This window comes from Equus caballus, chromosome 6, assembly GCF_041296265.1.
Source record: "Equus caballus isolate H_3958 breed thoroughbred chromosome 6, TB-T2T, whole genome shotgun sequence".
Lineage (NCBI taxonomy): Eukaryota > Metazoa > Chordata > Mammalia > Perissodactyla > Equidae > Equus > Equus caballus.
In genome coordinates, this window is record NC_091689.1 from 80,724,662 (window position 1) to 80,745,623 (window position 20,962).

The following is a 20,962-nucleotide window of genomic DNA, read 5'->3' on the forward strand; positions in this document are numbered from 1 at the left end:
TTCATTTTGAAAAAATTATTTACTTTTTTCCAAATATTATTCCAAATACATGTTTTACAGACAAGAGTCACTATGGGTCAGAAACATTCTATAGAAGAAAGCATTTTTATAGACATAAGAAATAATTTTAATAGACGAAAAGCATACATCTATCTAGATGTGGCTATGTTCCACAGGAGATGTCAGCATCCAAAGTGCAAAGACAAAATGACTGGCTTTTCTTGCCACACAAAATACTGACAATCTTCCCGTATAGCCTACTCGTAATTGTTAGTTGGGATGCCAAACAGACAGCATACTGACTTTAGAAGTGGGGCTCTAACGGACAAGGGGAGGTCAAGAGTCAGAATGAATTTAACTTAAGAACAAAATGGCTTTGACCCCCAACCAAACCCAAAGTCCAGCCAGAGGCCCGGTGGAGATAAATACAAGCTGTAGTATCACTTTTACAAGGCTGTGCCACTAAATACTATTAAACCTAATCAATCCGAATTAAAGCTAAGCATACTGCCATCACTAGTTCTGTCCTCCCCCATCCCGCTTTTATGAAGGCTCCATGTTATAGCTCAGTTCATAATGGGGGAAGGGGAACTTCCAAGTTCTCAGAAGGAGCTATCCCAAATCCTCTGTGCAAATCTTTCTTTACCCTGCCCTCCCACTTCCCACCCTGAGACAAGTCAGTCTTACCAAGAGGTAGGGCTCCTGTCATTGTCTCAGGGAAATTAGTTCTAAATGACCAGAGAAAGGTCATTCCATAAGCAACATTTGGCTTTAAGCCAAAGGGATGTCCCCCCAGCCCCCTAAAGACTCCCCATGAATCCCACACCACCCTTTTAGCCCTGTACAGATCTCCCAACTAAAAGCTCCAACAACGACAGCACAAGGTGTTGATATTATGTTACTTGAGGAGGAGAGGGAGATATATATAGTTTTAATAAAACCCCCATGCACAATTAAACTTGATTAAAAGCCTGGCGAATGCTAAAAGTAGTAATGAGTACAGGAGGCTGCAGAGCAGAGTACAGGTGCGCTCTCCTCAGTCAGTCGATGCTGGGAAGGAACAGGAGACGTGACTTCACTTGAGCATTGGAGAAGCAAAAAAGTTGCCTTGTCGTCCTAGGTTGGTAGCAGACTTGCTTTTGCTCCCAAATCTAAAGAAAGAGAATGAACTGGAAAAGTAGTCTATATAAAAGGTAAATAAACAACTATAAAATTACTTGATATAATCAACTCACAGTAGGAAACCCTCAACTACTCTGTAAGCTACTCTTTGTCACCTGAGATGAGAGAGGGGAAGCAGTAAAGACCTTCAGACCCTTTTGAAAAAGGGACTCCTGGGGCTGGCCTGGTGGTGCAGCAGTTAAGTTCGCACTTTCTGCTTCAGTAGCCTGAGGTTCACTGGTTCGGATCCCGGGTGCAGACCTACGCACCACTCATCAAGCCATGCTGTGGCAGGTGGCCCACATATAAAATAAAGGAAGATTGGCACAGATGTTAGCTCAGGGCCAGTCTTCCTCAGCCAAAAAGGAGGACTGGCAGCAGATGTTAGCTCAGGGCTAATCTTTCTCAAAAAAAAAAAAAAAAAAAAAAAAGGAAGATCCTTATGACCCACAGGTTTCTTTTAAAGTCTAGTCACTAGCTAAGATCTAATTGAGTTTTTCTTTCAACAAGATGGGAAAGAAGTCTAAGGAAGCAGTCATTTTTTCATTTCCTGAGCAGGCCAATTCCACATACCTGGGAGTGTTCTTGGTGAGGGTGGAGCGGACTCTCTGCGACAGGGAGCTGGATGAAGGAGTCTTGAGAAGCTGATGCTCAGGAGTGGTCACAGGCCCCAGTAAGCTCACTGCAATCAAAGTTAAGACACATTTTTAAAGGAAGGAAAAAAAGAAAGCATATGACCAGTTTTAAGCTGAATACCCTGTGAAGCACTTAAGAGCTAAGGTTAGAGACCTAGCAAAACCCCAGAGATCATTTTTGCCATCATTTTGTAACACACCAGTACATCTTTTGAACTATGCAGGCAACTGCTCAACGAATACCAACATTCACTTCCTGATTTAGGCCAGTCTCAAACTCCAAACTTCACAAATCTAAAATCTGACCGTTTGATTTTAACCTATACTAGAAAAAACAATATGCTCCCTTAAAAAAGGAACTTGCAATAATGAAAGAACAGGTCTCCAATGCCAGTGAGGTTGGAATGAAACCAGCCTCATACATTTTTGATGGCAGTACAAACTGGCAAAAGCCTTTAAGAAATCAAGCTGGTAAAACATATCAAGAAACAAAAATGTTCAAGCTCTTTAATTCAGTGATTCCCACTCCTGGGAATTTATCATGGGGAAGAAAAGGTATACCCATACAATGTTGATGTCAGCATTATTTATAATTATGAAAAACTGAAAAATAACATCAAGACCTAATAGAATATTTAAGTAATTATAGTTTACAACCATAAAAATAATATTATATAGTAGAAAAAGTTCTCACAATATGCTAAGTGAAATAAAAACAAATTATACCTAAATTATTATTATATCTATATTTTTTAAATATCTATATCTATATGGGTAATGAAATATCTGTATGGGTAATGAAGGAGAACATGGAAAAGTAAAAAAAAGGATGGTAGAACTGTACAAATTCTCCTTTAATGTTAGAATTCTCAAAATGAATTTAATTTTTATTGAAGAATATGAAGTTCAAACAGCTCTAGCAAAGGCAGGGAGAGGGCACAGGACCAAAAGTGGAGAGGGAGTCAGGTCCTTTCAGAAGCACAACTTAGCTCTCACCTTTTATATCTGGTGTCTGTGGTGTCGAAAAGGCGTTTGAGTTTTCAATGACATGCATGGGGTCAATGTTTTCTTGTTCCACCATCATAAACTGACTCCAGTATTCCACTGGCAGTGAAAGCAGGCGCTCTACCACCTAAAAACCACCAAATACATTAGCAAACTTCCAAAGCTCGGGACTTACCTCTCATTATTCTCTCATGTTATCACATTATACAAGTTCATACACACACACACGCTTGCCTACCTTGGGTTGACGCTTGATATCCTGTAACATTATCACTGGATCTGGATTGGGCACAGCATGGGCGACAATCGTAGGGCCAAAGACTTTAGCCAGATTGGCAACATCCATTTTAGTGTTTGGACTCTGAGCCACTCTAAGCAAAAGACCATTAAATTAGAAGACTTGCCCTTCTGCTTAAACGCAGACCAAATATAAATTCTACGAGGAAACAATTCACCCCTCACATTCCCTCCCTAACATCCAACCCACATTATCTTCCCCTTGGAAAATTCCCTACTCCCAGAAACAAGTCTCTGCTGTACTCACCTCTGCAAGTGAATCATGAGGAACGCTAATGTGTCTCTGTTGGCCTGGGGCAGTTCACCCACAGCCTGGTACATGGCAGCTATGCTGTTGTCCTCATCTGTGATTTCTGTAAATGAAAAGACAGCAACAAGAGGCCTAAGACTTCTTTCCCTTGACAGCGGGCTTCCAAGTTATCGACCACAAAGTCTCATCTATACAGTAAGCTTCTGAAACTTCTGATTAGGTTCATGACTGCAACAGACTCTAGTTTCATTAACAAGCAGGATACTGGCCAATAGCTCAATATTAGAAATCAGAACTTCTAAAAAAACGGCTCTTGCAGTTAGAGAAAGCAGCTGGCAACCCATGTTGTAGGAAGGTGGACACACAACTTGCAGTGACTACAATTATCAAGAAGATATACTTCGATAAAACATGTATAAAGACCTACTATGTGCCAGATACTGTTCTAAGTGCTCAGAATAAAGCCGAACTAAACAAAGACTTTGCCTCATGGAACGTACATTCTATTGAGGAGTTACTCAAAAAGCAAATATCTATCAGGTAGTGATACATATAATAAAATAAGGCAGGCAAGAAGTGAGAAAGTAATGGGAGCTGTTATTTTAGACAAAGTGGTGAGGAAAGGTGTTTCTGAGGACAAGATACCTAAAAAGAAGTCTAAAAGAAAGGAGTAAATCATGCAAATATCATTCAGGCTGAGACAACAACAAATGGAATGGCCTCGAGATGGGAGTAAGCTCAGTCATGTTCTAAGAACTGCAAGAATTCCAGATAATCAGAAAGGAAGGAGGGAAGGGAAGGATGTTCAAAGAGATGATGCTGCAGACATAACCAGAAGCCAAATCACGTCGGGTCTTTTGGGCCATGTTAAGGACTGTGCGTTTTATTCTGAGAGTAATGGGAAGCCACTGGAAGATACTGAGGACAGAAGGGACATCACCTAATTTAAATTTTAAAAGGACCACGCTCTTCAACTACTGGATGAGGGTCATACTGTGGAGGGCAAGAGTAGAAACAGCAAAATCAGTAGGTTCGTACATCACTTCAGGGTGAGGGATGGCAAGAGCAGTAGAAGGAGTGACAAGTTTCAAATTTAAGACGTATTTTACAAGACCTTTGCTGATAAAATTTGCCCATGGCTTAAATGTAGGGTGTGAGGAAAAGAAATCAAAGATGGCTCCAAGTTCAAAGGACAACCTAAAACTTGACCAAAATACAACAAAAAGCAACAACAAAAAAACCTGTTAGTCCCCTATACATATAATTCAGATGGAAGAGGACAGGCATGGGGAACTTGGATATAGTTATTCATCCACCAAAGTCTTTGAACGTCTACTATGTTTCAGGCACTGTACAGAAAAGTCAAAAATTCCTGCCCCTGTGGGACTCACATGCAGGTACGAAGGCTGCCCTTACCTGCCGCTTCCATAAAGGTCTTGTTTAGCCGAAAGGTCAGAAGGGGTTCTTTGAGGTTTCGAAGGAAGTCTTTCAGGAGGCTGCAGATAGCATGGATGTCATCCACTTTGCTGAGGAGAGGCACAGTTTTCACTCTGAGGAACTTCTCTTTCAGCTCTTTCACTGTCCGGTCACAGCCTGAGATCCGATATAGGCCTGTCTATTATCAAGGCAACACTCTCAGTTAAGAACCACCTAATTATTAACACAAATAATAAATTCACCCTCTCTGAGGGTTGATCTTACCTCAGTCAGCCCTCTCTGCTCAATCTCATTTACACAGTGGACAACAATGGAGGGGATCATTGGAGAAGTCTGGGACACATAATCTGCCAGCATACCCTGAAAAGAGAGTTTTAAATTACTCTTTATACCACTTAGACCAGCAGGGGAAGAACCATCTCCAGACGAATGCTCAGGCTGGGACATCACATCTACTTTTAAATTCCTCTTCCCGAAGCACATATTAGAACAGAGACGCTCAATTATTTTTCCCACCTCTGCACCAGGACTGATTTATGATCACACACACCACACTCTTTCAGGAACAAGCAATAAGACCACGAGCTACAGCCCCGCCCCTGCTTCTCTTCTACTCAAGGGCATCAGAAAGCAAGGCATGAGGAGACCACAGGTATGGCCTTTAACATAAACTAATTTATTACTCTAAAAAAGAAAATGCTTTTTACATTTTAATTATTCTTAATAAGAAAAATTATTTAACACAACTCAATTGATTGTAACACAAACCTATCTGTAGAGGACAGCTCCACTGTTCTACATTAGAGTACAGAAAATTTGTAAAAAATTATATGCATGGCTAAAAACTCTCAAGATTAAAGAAAAGTAAACATTTGATTTGCTGGGGGCTGGGGAGCAGCATGGTCATCTTGTTTTTGATTCTTGCTAACGTTGCTTGTACAATAAATAATTTTTAATAGATTGAATTGATTTTTAGAAATAAGCAACATAATCCAAATAACCTCGAATGGAATATCTCTAACATAAGAGAAAGAATATTCACAGGTGAAATTATATGATGGCTAGAATTTGCTTCAAAATAATTCACTGGACAGGGCCAGGAGGAGGAGACGGAGGTACTGATAAATCATGATTGGACGTGAATCAGCAATCATGGCAGTTGAGTGACAGGACCCAGGGTTAGTTATACCAATCTCTCTACTTTTGTATATGTTTGAAATTTTACAAAATAGGGTAGGATGAGGCGGGGAAGGGAGAGAACAGGAGGAAAGGAAGGGGAGGAAGGGAGTGAGGGGAAGAAAGGGAAGAGGAGTTCAGTTAAAAAAGTTACTAAACAAACAAACCCAAACAGGACTCTGCTGCAAGTTAACATTTTATAATTTCTACTCGTTATTCCTGGAGGGAAACATACTTGGCATCATTAATTTCAGAACAAAAACTGACACTAAGCTTTGGGAACGCTAAAGAAGCCTAACCCGAGGAGGGCTCCCCCAGGGCATACCTCTCCAATCCTGACGGGGGTTCCTATCAGGGTGGGAATGCAGGGAAGGGGACAGCGGTCCCGACACTCCGGGTGAGAGACCACACGACAGTCTCGACACTTCAGAGACAGCTTGCCAAATTTTATCCGCTTTCCACATGGAACACAAGATTCAGGTTTAATAACCTGAGGAGGAAACAGAGCAGGAGGAACAAAGTGGTGTGAATTAAAAAATTATCAGCATCATCAACCAACATTTATTAAGAACTCAGAACATGCCAAACAACTTGCTAATCTCTTTACACATATTTACTTGTGTAATTCTCACAATAATCCTATGAAGGAAGTTTTGTTTTCTTTAAGATAAGGAAATAGAAGCAAAAAAGAGGCTAAGTAACTTGCATAAGGTCATCCAGTTGGAAGGGAGCAGAATATAGTAGTGGAAAGAACTTGTGGACGAGGAATCAGAGAACCTCCATGTTAACTCTGCCACTCACTGCATGTGGCTCCAACTAGTAAGTAACTCCTCTGAGCCTCATCAGTTTGCTTGGGTTGTTACGAGGAAATCAAATGGGATAACGGTTAAAATGTGCTATATTCAAGCATAAAACGTAATGTATCAATAAAAAGCACAAACAAATACTTCTGAAAAGTTGCTTTCTTTGAGTTTAATATTACTCACAGAATGGAAAGACAGACACGTCTGTAACCAGTAGTTACCCCTGGAGAGCAGAATTGGAAGGAGGAAGGAAATTTGATGTTTAACTTTATAACACTAAAGTATTTAAATTCGTTCCTGGTATACATTACTTTCACAATTAAAAAAAATTAAATGTGCCCAAAAGAAGAAGGAGTGATGACATATTTACCGTCTTAGAGACAAAGTCATGCAGGCGCATCCCTCCATTACCCTGAGGAGTGCTGGAACTCTCTGTCTCCGTTCTTGGCTCCAGCTGCCTGCTGCTCAAGGTGGACTCACTGTTCCATGGCTGTAAAGCACCTAGAAAACAAGCAACTTTAAGCCTGTCTTAAGCTTAAGTATTTTGCTCCTTCTGAATTTTAATCCCAATTTTAATAATTGGTAGATAACCAGTAATCTGTAGCCATAATCAGAAGTGAATATAATGGCTATGCAAACAAATTATTTCAAGAACAACAAGTTATACACTAGAGGCATAGGCCAGGCCAGCCATCCAAAGCTGGAGCATGACACAGCAGGTGCTCTGGCCCCCAGGAGGCGCAGTAACAAACTACCCAATACATCCAATCCCTGCCTCAGGGAGGTTCTAGGAAACCAACACTGCCCAAAGTTTACCAGTTGTTTTACACAGGCAATTCGGCCACAAACCCAGCAGACCTGTTTTCCTTCGGCTTCTCGTCCAGTATGGCACAGTCTCAATAGTGGACACGGCTTCAATGGGCCCGCCATCATTGGGAACAGTCACTGTAGTTTTTGCAACTATGGATTCATTCCCCTGAAACAAAAATAGTAATGAAGGAAAGACAAACGTTTGACTCTAATTTCCTCCCCACTATAGGGAGTTTGGAGTGGTTGAAAAATTCCTGAGTCTTGGTCAGGACTTAAGGCTCCAGCCCAAAACACTCTTAAGTTGAAATCTCATACTTTAGAACAGACATACAGGTCATGGGGTATACATACAGCAACTAAGAATCAAACACAAAGCTGACAGTTGTTTACTTAATCAGTAATTCCATTCATATGGATGATAAGGATCCTATTACATAGGAAAACCAAGCATCTCTCTCGAAGTATCACTGCAATGCTGACTCAGGATTTTTAATGCTTGGTGTCACTAATCTCTGATGTGTTTGAGACCACAAGTCTCTTGACCTGACTATTCTTACCTGGTCTGCTGTGGATTCAATGGAACGAGTTTTCTTTATAGGTCCAGGGGGACCGTCAACGAACTGTCGGCTACTAGAGCGCTAGAGAGGGTGGCAAAGACCAATAATTTTAGTGCCAAATAGAATATCTGAAGCACAGAAGATAAAATTATTCCATAAGACAACTTGGAGGAGAGTCCACGGTACCAGGGCTACAGTAAATAATAAACAATGTGCTCTCTCTCATTGCCTATTTCCACATGAAGCTTAAGTTGTACCAACATAAAAATGCCCACAATGCCCTAGAAGAAACGAGCAAGCTTTGGAACAATTCAGATGACAGCACCAGAAAAAGTAGAGCTGTAATCCTATCTAAGGATATGAAGTCTTTGGAAACATATTAAGTACCCTAAATAAGCACATACAAATTGATCTCTGTATATCCCATTATACACACATTTCATCTGAAGCTTATATTAGAGCATAAAAGTCTTGCATAAAAATTCATGTGACAACTCAAAACAAACTTCAGTGTATCCTTTTCCGCTCAATGAATGAACAGAGAGCAGCCCAGAACAGTGAAACAAAACAGGACCATCCACAGTGCCCCCAAGCAGGGCTTTGTTTGTAATGTGAGTTTAACAATGGCTAGAGCAACATGTCAGGCCTGCAGGATCATGGCAAAATTTCAAGAGAAAACCCTATTATTGTTACTTTGTTAAAAAAAAAAAAAACCTAAAAATCATACATACCCTCTTTTCTCTCTTCTTCAGTTTGAAAGTCTTTACCAAAGAAGAATCCCAATCCTGTTGACAAATATACTATATTAATTTCTCTCTTTGGTTAGGCCTCCCCTAAACCCTGTGCAAATAAATTTACAGCGAACTTTAAAGGCTTCTTGAGTCAGACTACCCAACTTACGATTCGGGGATCAGGGGAAGGGAGGGTGTCAAGTGTTGTAGCTATGGAGCTATAGTAAGTTAACCTGTTTTCTTTCCAAAATTGAAGCTATTATAATAGAATCAGGAATCAATACCACAGAGGCAAGAAAAGGTTAAAGAATGAACTTCTGTCGTGATTATCCCCAGTGCCTGGTCCTTTATTTCTGATTATTTTTGTAATTAGTTTTAGAACTTACAGAATGTTAGGCACTATACTGATCGTGTTAGATGAGATTCTTGCTCTTAAGGGCCTGCTATTGTCTAATCAGATGTTCTGTACAATATGGCCACTTAAAAAGTTCTAGTTTAGGTTTTATGTCTCTTAATCATCCCTTTTCCTTGGGCCCTAAAAAATACATTACCACTGAAGAATTGTCTTTTACTGTGGTCTACTTTCACTTCACTTATTTTAACCATTTGCATTCATTTTTAGCAGCTACTTATGACTTCCTTACTCCTAATAATCCCCAAAAACACAAAATCCAGAAACAGTTGTATACGGCAAATAGTAGCTTAGCTAAATAAATTTAACCTCTCCGATACATGGTTAAATAATGTAACTACTGGTTGTTTGATTCAGTTTCCGTTACAACAGGTATCATGACAGGCCTAGCTCCAAAATTAGCTAATAATATGTTCTAGTTTTATTATATATCCCAGACCTACTCTATATCATTCCTTATTTCAAAAAGGTGATACCTAATATTTATATCTATAGAATAGCAATTATTTCCCTGGTCAAACACTGAATTTGGACAGAAAACTCATAGACCATGTAACAAGTAGTCTCCTGTTTTGCTATCATCAGAAATCAACCAATAACCTCCTGATTTATTGTTTTGTTTGCTTGCTTTCAGCCAGCAAAACAGGAAAGATACACAAACTACCAATCTCCTGAACATCAAAGATTGAAATATTAGGAGATGAGCTTTTAGGCAGAAACATCACCATAAGTTAAGAGAAGGCTGCTGCCCCACAAAAGTAGGATAACCAACAGTTTAGACACATTAACCTTTGTTGATCAAAGCATTACAGAACGCCCACAAACTTGTATCAGTCTTCTGGCTGAACTTTCAGGGCACTGGTTTCTTTCTAATTGTGAAATATGACTAAGTTTTCCTCAAGAACCAAACTAATTCAGAAATAAGGCACAAGTCTATGTTCCCCCAGAGCAGCAAATAAACCCTGCCTGGACAGAGTCTTACTAATTTTTTTATTGCTAGCTGGGGCTTTAATAAATCAAGATATAATCAATTAGCACAGCTTACAGATCCGTTAAATAAATTTAACCTCATGCCAAATCCTGAATTCTATATTCTCACTTCCAGAAACTAAAGAAATACATAAGCCAGTCTCTTATAGCTTGTGTGGATTTATATTTTAAAATCCTTGCTCAGGGGCTGGCACCACAGCTGAGTGGTTAAGGGTCGCAGGCTCTGCTTCGGCAGCCCAGGGTTTCACTGGTTCAGATCCTGGATGCAGACATGGCACTGCTTATCAAGCCATGCTGAGGCAGCGTCCCACATGCCACAACTAGAAGGACCCACAACTAAAAAAAACATACAACTATGTACTGGGGGGCTTTAGGGAGAAAAAGGAAAAATAAAATCTTTAAAAAAAATAAAACAAAATGCTCAGTATCTATAACACATCAACATCAACTAACGAAGTAGTAATAAAGGAATTCTAGAAGAGAGGGCAGGAGAGATATTCCTGAGGATGCAGAGGTAACAGAAGTAGATAATTCTCAGAGATCAAATGTCCGTTACCAGCGATTCATCAGTCTTGTCAAAGCTGATATCTGATAAAATGGAACCAGATTCATCGATGGTTGACAGTCTAGATGAGTGAAACAATACAATGTTAGACATAGAAGACTGTGGAGAGTAAACCCCACCAACAGCCAGAACAAGTCTCACTGGTCAGGTCATGTCAGCAATTTCACAGCAACTGCTTCCCTATGGAGATAACTACAAGCTCAACCCCTAGCTGTGGTGAGCTGTGTTTGATGGTTTTCACGGGGGGGTGTATGTGTGTGCATGTGCACGACTACACATGCAGCACAGCTGCTTTCTCAGCAAAGGCCTTATACCAGCAGCTGAGAGTTACACTCAGAGGTATGGGTGCTATTCCCTGCTGAATTTGTACTACGGGCTACTAAAAATTCACAAGGCAGAAGAGTGAAGTTTAACTTGATCCCAACTGTGGTTGCTTTCTACAAGACAATATCACCCAGCATTAACTTTTTAAGAAATTAAGCCTGTACATCTTCTTAGTTACAAAGATTCCCCATAAAACAACCAGGCAACAAAATAAATAGCCCTAAGAGTGCTGACCTTTCCCCATGTCTTGTATTGGGGGTGTTAAATTCAAAGCCTGGTTGAGACTATTTTAAATAGTGATGCAGTGGAACCAAAATTATTGCCTGGTCTTGGCTCACAGAAGGCCCTTCTAAACCAGAAGAACTACAAGAGCTCTCAGGAGAGTCAACATAGAAAGTATTGCTGAACCGCCACTATTACCTTTAGGTTTCTTAGCAATGTGCAGGATTAGTTATTGATGTGCAATTTAGCACCAAGATAAAAATTTTACCCACAGTGAAACAACATCCTAAGGAAAGATTAAAAAAAACAAAAGAAAAGGAAAAAAATAGGGAGCCCCCAGTGCCTTTATTTCCCACCTACCCTTCCTCCAAAGTCTTCTTCTGCCTTATTCAGCACACATTCCAAAAGCAGTATATTTAAGAGTTCAGAAAACAAGAACTTCTGACAGCTGTTTTGCTTGTGTCAGATAACAACAGATGCAGTTCCCCCACCTTTTGTTCCCAGCATTGCTGCTGGATGGTTGGCCTCTGTTGAGAAAAGCCAGAGCTGATTTTTGCTCCTCACTTAGTTGAATGCTGCCAGATGTGTCACACATGAGCATCTCTCGAATCAGCTGAATCTGTCTTTCCTATAGACCAAAGCACAGTAAAACATCCTAACTAACCAGCGGAGAAAGCTTCACCTCAAATTTATGGGACGGGCAGACCAGAAGACATTAAAATACAGCATTATGCAAATGAGCCTTCAGGAAGGCTGCTACACCAATAGCATATTAATTCTCATCAAGCCCAGATTGTGTCTCTGATTTCTGACTGGTAAATGAACTCCATCTAGAATAGTGGGGTTTCTGCTACAAGACTTTTGGATCAAACTGCTAATCCAAGAGCAGAGAGTATGGCAAAACGAGAGTCCCAAAACAGATTTCACATAGCAAAAACACTTTAGTGTCATTTTATCAGGACAATTACTGGCTTCTTCTGCAGAGGAAAGCAGCCACCCACCTTTCCAATGGTAGAAGCAAAATGCATTAAAAAGGATACAAAGCTGCGACGCACCAGAACCAGACAATCTGAGCTTACTGAGGCATCTAACACTGTACCACCATGGATTAGTCCACCTTGGTAAAGGCTTTCCTTTGTACCATGACCCACCCTGGGAAATCTGAATGATAGTGTTCTATGTTATCACATTGCTCTACTCATTGAATACATTTAGCCCCTTACCCTGAATTAGGAGCAGTGGTGAAGGAAAGACTTAGAGTTGTCTTGCCCGTATCAATGACAAAGTAGCTATTGATATAAGGATGAGGACATTCTGGGTGGCATGAGAGACAGCCAACTATCTTGTGACAGACCAAGCACGCTAGGATTTCCCTGCCTTTCTCCCTAATTTTAATTCCTTAAACTCTCATTTGAAATGTCTATTAGGTATTAGTTTCAAGTCTAAAGGAGAAAAAAATTTAAAATCCAATCTATGAAGAAAAGGATTCCTAGGCTGCGATTTCAGCTCCAACCACAGACAAGTTGTCAATGGACAGATTGCTTTCAGTTCTTTAATGTGGAGGAAGAAACTGGGTAAATCCAGCAACAGGAAACGCTATCAGATGTGCTTCCCCCTCCCCGACTGTCACAGTTCTAAGAGAGAAAACAATACACACCAGCTTTTCACAGTCAGCCTCAGCTCGCTGCCTCCTTTTGATCTCTACGTCCACCTGATTGCGTGCATGCTTCAGCTTAACATCCAGAGCGCTACGCTCAGTCTCTGCTTTCATCAAAAGATCCTTGTATTTCCCCAGCTCGTGGTCTGTTCTCTGCCACTTTTTACGGAAATCCTCAAAGTCCTTTGCCAACTGGATGAATTCTAAGGAAAGGGGAAAATTTTAATAATTCAAGCATCAAGCAGAGTATAAATGCTCTAATAAATGAGTCTTCTAGTTAATTTTACTCCAAATACATAATTAAGAGACCAGCTAAATCATGGCCAAATCCAGCTGAAAATAACGAGAAGCAGGTCCTGAATACATGTTCATCACTCTGGGAGATTTGTGGGGAGCGATTCCTTTTCAATAGGCCACTTACTTTGGCTTAGCCAGTGGCATCTGCTATGGAATAAGCAACTCATTAGTCACCTGGCTCCAGATGTAACACCGACACTGAAAGCTCCTGAACAGAAGGCAATCAAAGGGGGATACCTTTGGGGCAGCTGTCACATACCAGGACAGTTACGGCTATAAAACAAAAACAGACTCCTTTAGAGTCACGCATTGCTGTGCCAGAGAGGCGTTAAATAGCAAATTCAAATGTAACTGCTATAATATGCTCCAGTAGATGTAGATTAATATTATAGATGTCTAGGCCTGCAATTCCATTCAGCTATATAATTATACAAATATTGATTTGAAAGTAAAGAGCCAATTTGCTTTTGCTGTTTAACACTGCCCTGAAGGGTATATAAACACTCCAGTTAGAAAGACACAGGAAGAAAAAATCATACAAGCTTTGGGTGATAGCGGAACATGGACTCTTCAAATGTCTGCAAAGAGAGCATCACTTCCAAGGCAGCACCTCAAAGCATGATAACCCTGGCGGCATTCATTCTCATCACCAGCTATTGGCAAAGACTTCTGGAACACCTTACTATTTTCTAGTTAAGCTCAATCTATCTCTAAGCATCACTCTCCACCAGCATCTTGGAGGAAGTTTCCAAGGTGTACATCTGCTCCTGGTCAAACTATCCCAGTTTATAGCTGAAAATAGGCCAAATTCACACAAAGCTAGCAGATTCTAGGTAGTAAAGGCACTTTTCCGTTTTGAATTTAACCTATGAGCACACAAACAATATAGTGTTCTTCGTAAGCAATTTTAACAATTTGACTAGATTTCAAACTTACAAATTAGGATACCAATTCAATCTAGAGAAACCAAGTCTTATATACAAGGAATCTTTAGTTTTTATCAAACAACAGATTTTAGCAAAACAGGATATTATGACCTAATTATTTGAGACAATGAAAATAGCAAGGATCCTATATATATATATATATATATATATATATATATATATACACACACATATACACACATACATAAAATTACAATTCAAATAGTTTTAAATGATATGCTGGTTTAGTTAACAGTTTGGAACACATCACTAAGATTTTTTTCTCAAGTTAAAGAAAAACAAACAATACATTCTTTTGCAAATTTAACTATTTCATTATTATAGATTCACAAAGAAAAAAACTTAAAAAGCTGACATAGCCATGTTCACTCTGGCAATTTATCAAGCAGTGCACTTATAATGTGTACATTTCTGATGTGTATAATACTTCAATTTCAAAAAGTAAAGAACAAGAAACACACTTTTCAACTATACAGTCTAAAAACTTTCTAGCTCCACACTGTGGTCAATTAAATGTTTCTAAATATAGTGCTGCATACACACAATATTTACTGAATTGAAAAATAATTGTGAGAATGAAAAGATTTCCATTTGACCTAATTTTGCTGGTTTGTTTGTTCTTTAGGATACTCCCTCTTGATAGTCTTATTAAATTTGGATTTTAATTCCTATTCATTGTTATTTGCACATGTAGGAGAGGAAGAGAATTCCTCTACCCATTTTAGGTCCTTCTGGCTGGTCTATGAATTAAATTGACATGAGGGACTGGCCCCATGGCTGAGTGGTTAAGTTCACGCGCTCCAATGCAGGCGGTCCAGTGTTTTGTTGGTTCAAGTCCTGGGCGCGGACATGGCACTGCTCGTCAGGCCACGCTGGGGCGGCGTTCCACATGCCACAACTAGAAGGACCCACAACGAAGAATATACAACTATGTACTGGGGGACTTTGGGTAGGAAAAAGGAAAAAATAAAATCTTTAAATTGACATGAGACAGAATAACAGGAGAAAATCAAACAAAGCTTTATAACACGTATACATGGAAGAAACCCAGGAAAACTGGATAACTCACCAGAATGGCTGAGCTGCCCGCTTAAATATCATCTTCAGCTAAGGACAAAGGAAGGTGTTGGGGATAGCAGTTTGGAATTTCAAAGGGGAGGAAGGCAATTCACATGGAAATGGAAGCAAATGTTTGATAAACAGAACTTTGACAAGAGTGGGCTTAGCAAGGATCCTCCCAAGTCTACTGACAGCCAGAGTTGTCTATGGTGATGGCCTCTCCCAGGGACAAGGCTTTTATCTCAAATTTCTTTCAGGCAGCTGAGGGGAAGGTCTAAGTTTCTTTCAGAGTCTTTTGTTCTTGAAAATAATCAAGGCAAAGAGACATATTTTGAGGTGGCCAATTCCGTTGCCCCACACAAACATTACAAGTTTAACTGAATTGGACGATGGAACTCAAACCAAATAAAGTATCAGTTCATTTCAAGGAAGGAGTTCCTATTTTAATAGCACAACTGATTAAATTACTCGTTCAGTTTAGCTTGTGTTAGACCAAAACCAGAATATTTGCATACAAGTCTAAGATATTATTTTTTACATACAATCTGTTATGAACTAAGTTTGCTAAGTCAAAAAGGCACTTTAGACCACAGACCAGGAAAAATTTTGATGTTGGAAATCAATAAACATGGCATTTTTTGGGTCAGTTTGTGAATCACAATTCAAGCTGGTGCTAGCCCCTGTCATGAAGCACATATTCAAGAGATTTATTAAATTCAAATTATCTCCTTAAAAAAGTTATGTAAACATTAAATTATGAAATGCATCCATCAAAAAGGAAAAAAAAGGGAAATTTCCTTAAAACAAACTGAGGATAATTTTTGATTTATCAAATAAAAAAATCAACATGAAAAGATGCTCATCATCACTGATCATCAGGAAAATGCAAATCAAAACTACACTAAGATATCACTGTACAGTCATTAAAACGGCTACAATAACCAAGACAAAAAATAACAAATGTTGGAGAGGATGTAGAGAAAAGGGAACCCTCATACACTGCTGGTGGGAATGCAAACTGGTGCAGCCACCATGGAAAACAGCATGGAGATTTCTCAAAAAATTAAAAATAGAAATACCATATGACCCAGCCATCCCACTACTGGGTATCTATCCAAAGAACTTGAAATCAGCAATTCAAAGAGACTCATGTGCCCCTGTGTTCATTGCAGCATTATTCACAATAGCCAAGATGTGGAAGCAACCTAAGTGCCCATCGACTGATGACTGGATAAAGAAGATATGATATACATATACAATGGAATACTACTCAGCCATAAAAAATGATAAAATCATCCCATTCACAACAACATGGATGGACCTTGAGGGTATTATGTTAAACGTAAAGCCAGATACAGAAAGACAAACTGTACGATTCCACTTATATGTGGAAGATAAAGAAACACATAGACAAAGAAAACAGATTAGTGGTTACCAGGGGGAAGGGGGATGGGGGGTGGGCACAAAGGGTGAAGTGGTGCACCTATAAGATGACTGACAAATAATAATGTACAACTGAAATTTCACAATGTTGCAAAACTATCATAACCTCAATAAAAAAATTAAAAATAAAAAAATAAATCAGAATTTGGTTCATAATTCAGCAGAGAGACTAAAGCAGCTCCAGAAATCTTGTTTTCTCAGCTCACTATTCCTGGGAACTTTGCACAGATTCTTCCCTTTGTTCCCCCACTCCCCTCTCAGTTTCTTACAGGCAAGGACCCTGCGTCTCTTTTGCTCCTTTCTCTCTAGTGCCTTGCACTCTGCCTAGCACATAGCAGGCACTTAAATATTCATTGAATGAATGAATGAAGAATTGCTGTTCAAATCAACTTTAAACTCCACACATCCAGGCCCACCTAACCAGTCTAATCATACTTACCTCTCACCACTACACCATACCCTCTTTCTAGCCAAACTAGTTTGTCCCTGCCCCTAGAACAGACCCAGCTCATTTCTGCCTTCTCACTGTGATCACGCTATGCCCTCCAAATGAGATGCCCTACCTACTCTTCCTTAAGGACTCATTTTTCTAGTCCCATCTGCTCTATGAATCCTTTCCTAATGTTTGCTCCACATTAAAATTTTCTTTACTTCCCAAAAACACATATTTTGATACTTGTATTATCTTCCATTTCATGAGAAAGAATCCTGTCTCTGAAACTTAAATACCATAATCTTCTTGAAGACAGGCACTGTGTCGTGTACACTTTAGTATTGGCTACCATAAGCACAAACCTAGTATGGTGTTGACACCCAATAGGCACCTGATAAATTATATTTATTCCTAATTTACACACCAACAACATTAAAATAGTTCAGAGAGTTCATGATAAAACAAAAGTAGAAGATAAAAACCATATAGACTGGGGAAAACAGATAACAAAATACCTAGGCTATTAAAGTCCTTTAATTTGAATATTAACCTTCACTCTGATCTTCCAGTAACCTTGGACTTAGTTTAAAAAAAAAACTATACAAAAATGAGAAAGAGGAATGAAGTTACTATGATGAAAGGCAAGAGTAAGGAGCTGGGATATTTATTAGGCATGGGAGGAATTCCTAGGATAAAAGACGATGACAGAGACTGAGCTGGTTGCAGAAAGAAGATTCTAGAGTCTAGAAAACACTGAGCCACTTTAGTTCCTCAAAAGCCAATGCTCCAAGTTAGGGATTTGGAGAGGGAGGCAAAACGTACCTCTATTTTATAACAGAAATCAACGGGAAGATAGAAATTTGCTTATAAAATAAGGGTACCTGTAAAAACAACTATCTTTTATTTTTTGGCTAAATTACTCCAAAGTATTTTCACAACTAGTGTCTCATTTTATCCTCAAATCTTCACAGTACTCTCACAAAGAAGATAAAGACATTTAAATTCCTATTTTACAGATGGAGAAACAGACACAGAAATAACAGTTAAAAGGCAGCACTAGTTACTGCGACTCCAAACCTCAGACTCCTCCCTTGCCCCGACATCCTATCTGCCACCTCCTCCTAGAGATCTTATCACAATCCCTTCCACCCATTTCCCCTTATTCCATCTTCACAACCACCATTCCAGTTAGGGCTCCTATTGCCTCTTTCCTGAACTATGGCAACCATGTCCTCCCTGCCTCCATCTCTGCCAGGGTAATCTTCCAAAAGCACAGCTTTCATCATGTCACTCTACCTTACTCCTATTCCCCTCAAAACCAAACACTTGCCTCCACTCAGGCTGTTCCCTTGACCCTAAATGCTCTCTTTCATCTCTGCCTGTTGGGATCCTACCTTACATCTAAGGCTCAACTCAAACCCTACTTTTCTCCATGAAGTCATTTAGCCATCCCTTTCCCTCAACTCAACATATGCTAGAAGCTGTGATAGGTTCTCACCAAATATTTGCTGAATGAACCTGAATTTTAAGATCTCTTATTCAATACTCTTTCCCAGTAGACTCCAAAGTAATCCATCTTCTGAGATGATGTGACCTCAAGGAGAAGCCTAATTAGTATGCCATCATGGCTAGTGAGCTGGTACCAGATGATAGGGTCATGTAACAGCTATTAGAGAGAGAAAATAGAATATTGTTTTGAAAGGCCCGTAAGTGGATAAGAGCTATTAAAAACATCAATCAAATTAAAGAAAATATTGAATGGCATAAGTAAGACACTATACTAAGTACTGTGGAGATTTAAAAAATGGTTTAAGACATAGTTTTTGCATTACCTTTATACCAGTGAGGCTGACTTAAGAGCAACACTTACTAAATTAGGTACTAATGAAAGTCTGAAATAGGACTTGAAGAGTAACCCAAGGAAAGGCTGGTGAAGAACACTTCCCTCAGCTCACTTAAGTCAGTGCCATCAGCCCACCTTCCTTTCTCACTAATCTCCCCAGACAAGTGTTCTCTCTCACCACTTCCTTTCTCTCCCTAGATCTCCACCCAGTCTCCACCCTTTATTATTAAGTATCAAATAAATGAAGTGGGTAAAAGCAGATGAATAGTCTCTTCTTCTTCAAAAAATTATGACATTTGAAAATGTCTTCAATTGCAAATGTTTTATAGACACAAGAAAAGCCCAGTATAAAACTGCAGACAACCACAGTACTACTCTAAAGAAAAAAGCAACATCCATGGAAATGCAGGAGATTTTGCCCAGTTCATGGTATGAAAATGAAACTAGTAACTAAGGCCACTTACTCAGTGGAACGAGACCTTGATAATGAAAAACATCTGGGTAAGCCATTTAAGAACAACCATAGAAAGAAGTGACCATTAGAATGAGTGTCCATTAATCTTTGACCGTGGATAAGTGACCATCCCTTTCTTTTCAGGTAACCCAAATGAAAAACAATTTTAAGATCTGAACACACTTCAGCTTTGTAGAAAACCCAAATCTGAAATCTGTTTTTCTCTTTACACAGGCCAGCTCAGAATGACTTACGGAGTTCATTTCCTTCACTGAGAATCTCCACCCGGCGTACAAGCTGCTCAAACAGATTCCGCAAGTTCAGCATAGTGGTATCCATCTTTCTGCCAAGAAATCAAATAGACATTAGGGGTCCTGCCTTCTCCCCCAGACAAAAGATTCAGCAGCAATCCAGTAGAGTCATCAGTGACTAACATCTGGACTCTTCCATTTGTAGCTACCATCATAAGAATCTCAAGCCAACCATTGATGTTTTGTGTAATTCTTATTATAAAAACAAAGTTGAAATGTTAATACTCACTTGAAAATTAGAAAAGCATTTCAGACCTCTGAATCTAACACCCCTCCCTGCCTACTTTTCCTCCTCTACCCTGCAATCACTCCGGAGCCTAGAGGAAAGCAATTAGGGACAAGCATGTCAGTTGATTACTAGGTGACCAACTACAAAATGTGCTTCTTGGTTAAGCCTACTGATTAACAGAACACTTTTGCCACTTTAATCCTTCTGGACTTTGAAGACCTTCAACATAACTTAAAAGATTTATTTTTAATTTCATTTTTAGCTAGTACCCCTGTCGCCACTGCCTTTTAAAACGCAGGACATGGTCAGCACATTTGCTACCAACGGCACAGATGACGTCACACAAGTGATTAAGTGGGGAAATCGCCAGCTCAGCAGCACAAGAATTATTTCTGTAATGCAGGGCTCTCTGCTGGACTGTGTGCAGGGACTATGTCTAATAAATTTATACTAAGTATAGGCAAAGGATTATGTTGTACCACATTCTGGCACCACGGAGACAATACACCACCTTCAGAGTTAGAAGGGCAAAGGAAAAATCATTTGCTACTGTGTTCTGTGTAGTGAATTTCAGTCTTCGTATTTCCCCCCAAAGATCTGCTGATATTACATTAAAGGCGGTGTCCTCACAAGGAGTTCTGTTCTGAATAGACTTTAACTGGGAACATTTTGAGGAAAGAAGATCTTCATTTAACAGTCAGGAAAGAAAGACATGAACTGGATGTTACGAAAATTATCAAGGAAATGAAATAAAAAATCAAATTTCATTTGAAAATTGAATGCCCTCAGAAATACCATTAAAGGATTCTTACGTTTCTCCTTAATCATCCCTTCAAAATTCTAGTCCAAGTCCTTGTTTCATGCATCTAAATACAATTTTAAGAACTCTTTTATGAAGGTTTAGTGATTTTACA

The 20,962-nt window shown here is 39.4% G+C and overlaps 1 protein-coding gene across 11 annotated transcripts in view; it reads right to left on the reverse strand.

Moving 5' to 3' along the window:
- RACGAP1 (Rac GTPase activating protein 1) overlaps nucleotides 1-20,962 on the reverse strand; it is a 30,566-nt gene continuing 9,604 nt past the window's right edge. For 5 of the 11 annotated variants that reach the window (XM_005611153.4, XM_023643521.2, XM_005611154.4 and 2 more), the window contains 16 exons: nucleotides 19,763-19,851; nucleotides 13,033-13,235; nucleotides 11,867-12,003; nucleotides 10,821-10,890; nucleotides 8,863-8,916; nucleotides 8,132-8,212; nucleotides 7,623-7,740; nucleotides 7,135-7,265; nucleotides 6,287-6,451; nucleotides 5,050-5,145; nucleotides 4,765-4,963; nucleotides 3,346-3,451; nucleotides 3,040-3,172; nucleotides 2,793-2,928; nucleotides 1,735-1,843; nucleotides 1-1,151 (listed from right to left, as the gene is read on the reverse strand). In XM_005611153.4, coding sequence (XP_005611210.1) covers nucleotides 1,076-1,151; nucleotides 1,735-1,843; nucleotides 2,793-2,928; nucleotides 3,040-3,172; nucleotides 3,346-3,451; nucleotides 4,765-4,963; nucleotides 5,050-5,145; nucleotides 6,287-6,451; nucleotides 7,135-7,265; nucleotides 7,623-7,740; nucleotides 8,132-8,212; nucleotides 8,863-8,916; nucleotides 10,821-10,890; nucleotides 11,867-12,003; nucleotides 13,033-13,235; nucleotides 19,763-19,847 — 1,899 coding nt within the window. In that variant the 5' untranslated portion in view covers nucleotides 19,848-19,851 and the 3' untranslated portion in view covers nucleotides 1-1,075. The remainder of the gene's footprint in view (nucleotides 1,152-1,734; nucleotides 1,844-2,792; nucleotides 2,929-3,039; nucleotides 3,173-3,345; nucleotides 3,452-4,764; nucleotides 4,964-5,049; nucleotides 5,146-6,286; nucleotides 6,452-7,134; nucleotides 7,266-7,622; nucleotides 7,741-8,131; nucleotides 8,213-8,862; nucleotides 8,917-10,820; nucleotides 10,891-11,866; nucleotides 12,004-13,032; nucleotides 13,236-19,762; nucleotides 19,852-20,962) is intronic. The other 6 variants (XM_001504234.7, XM_023643523.2, XM_070270242.1 and 3 more) reach the window with 3 other exon arrangements.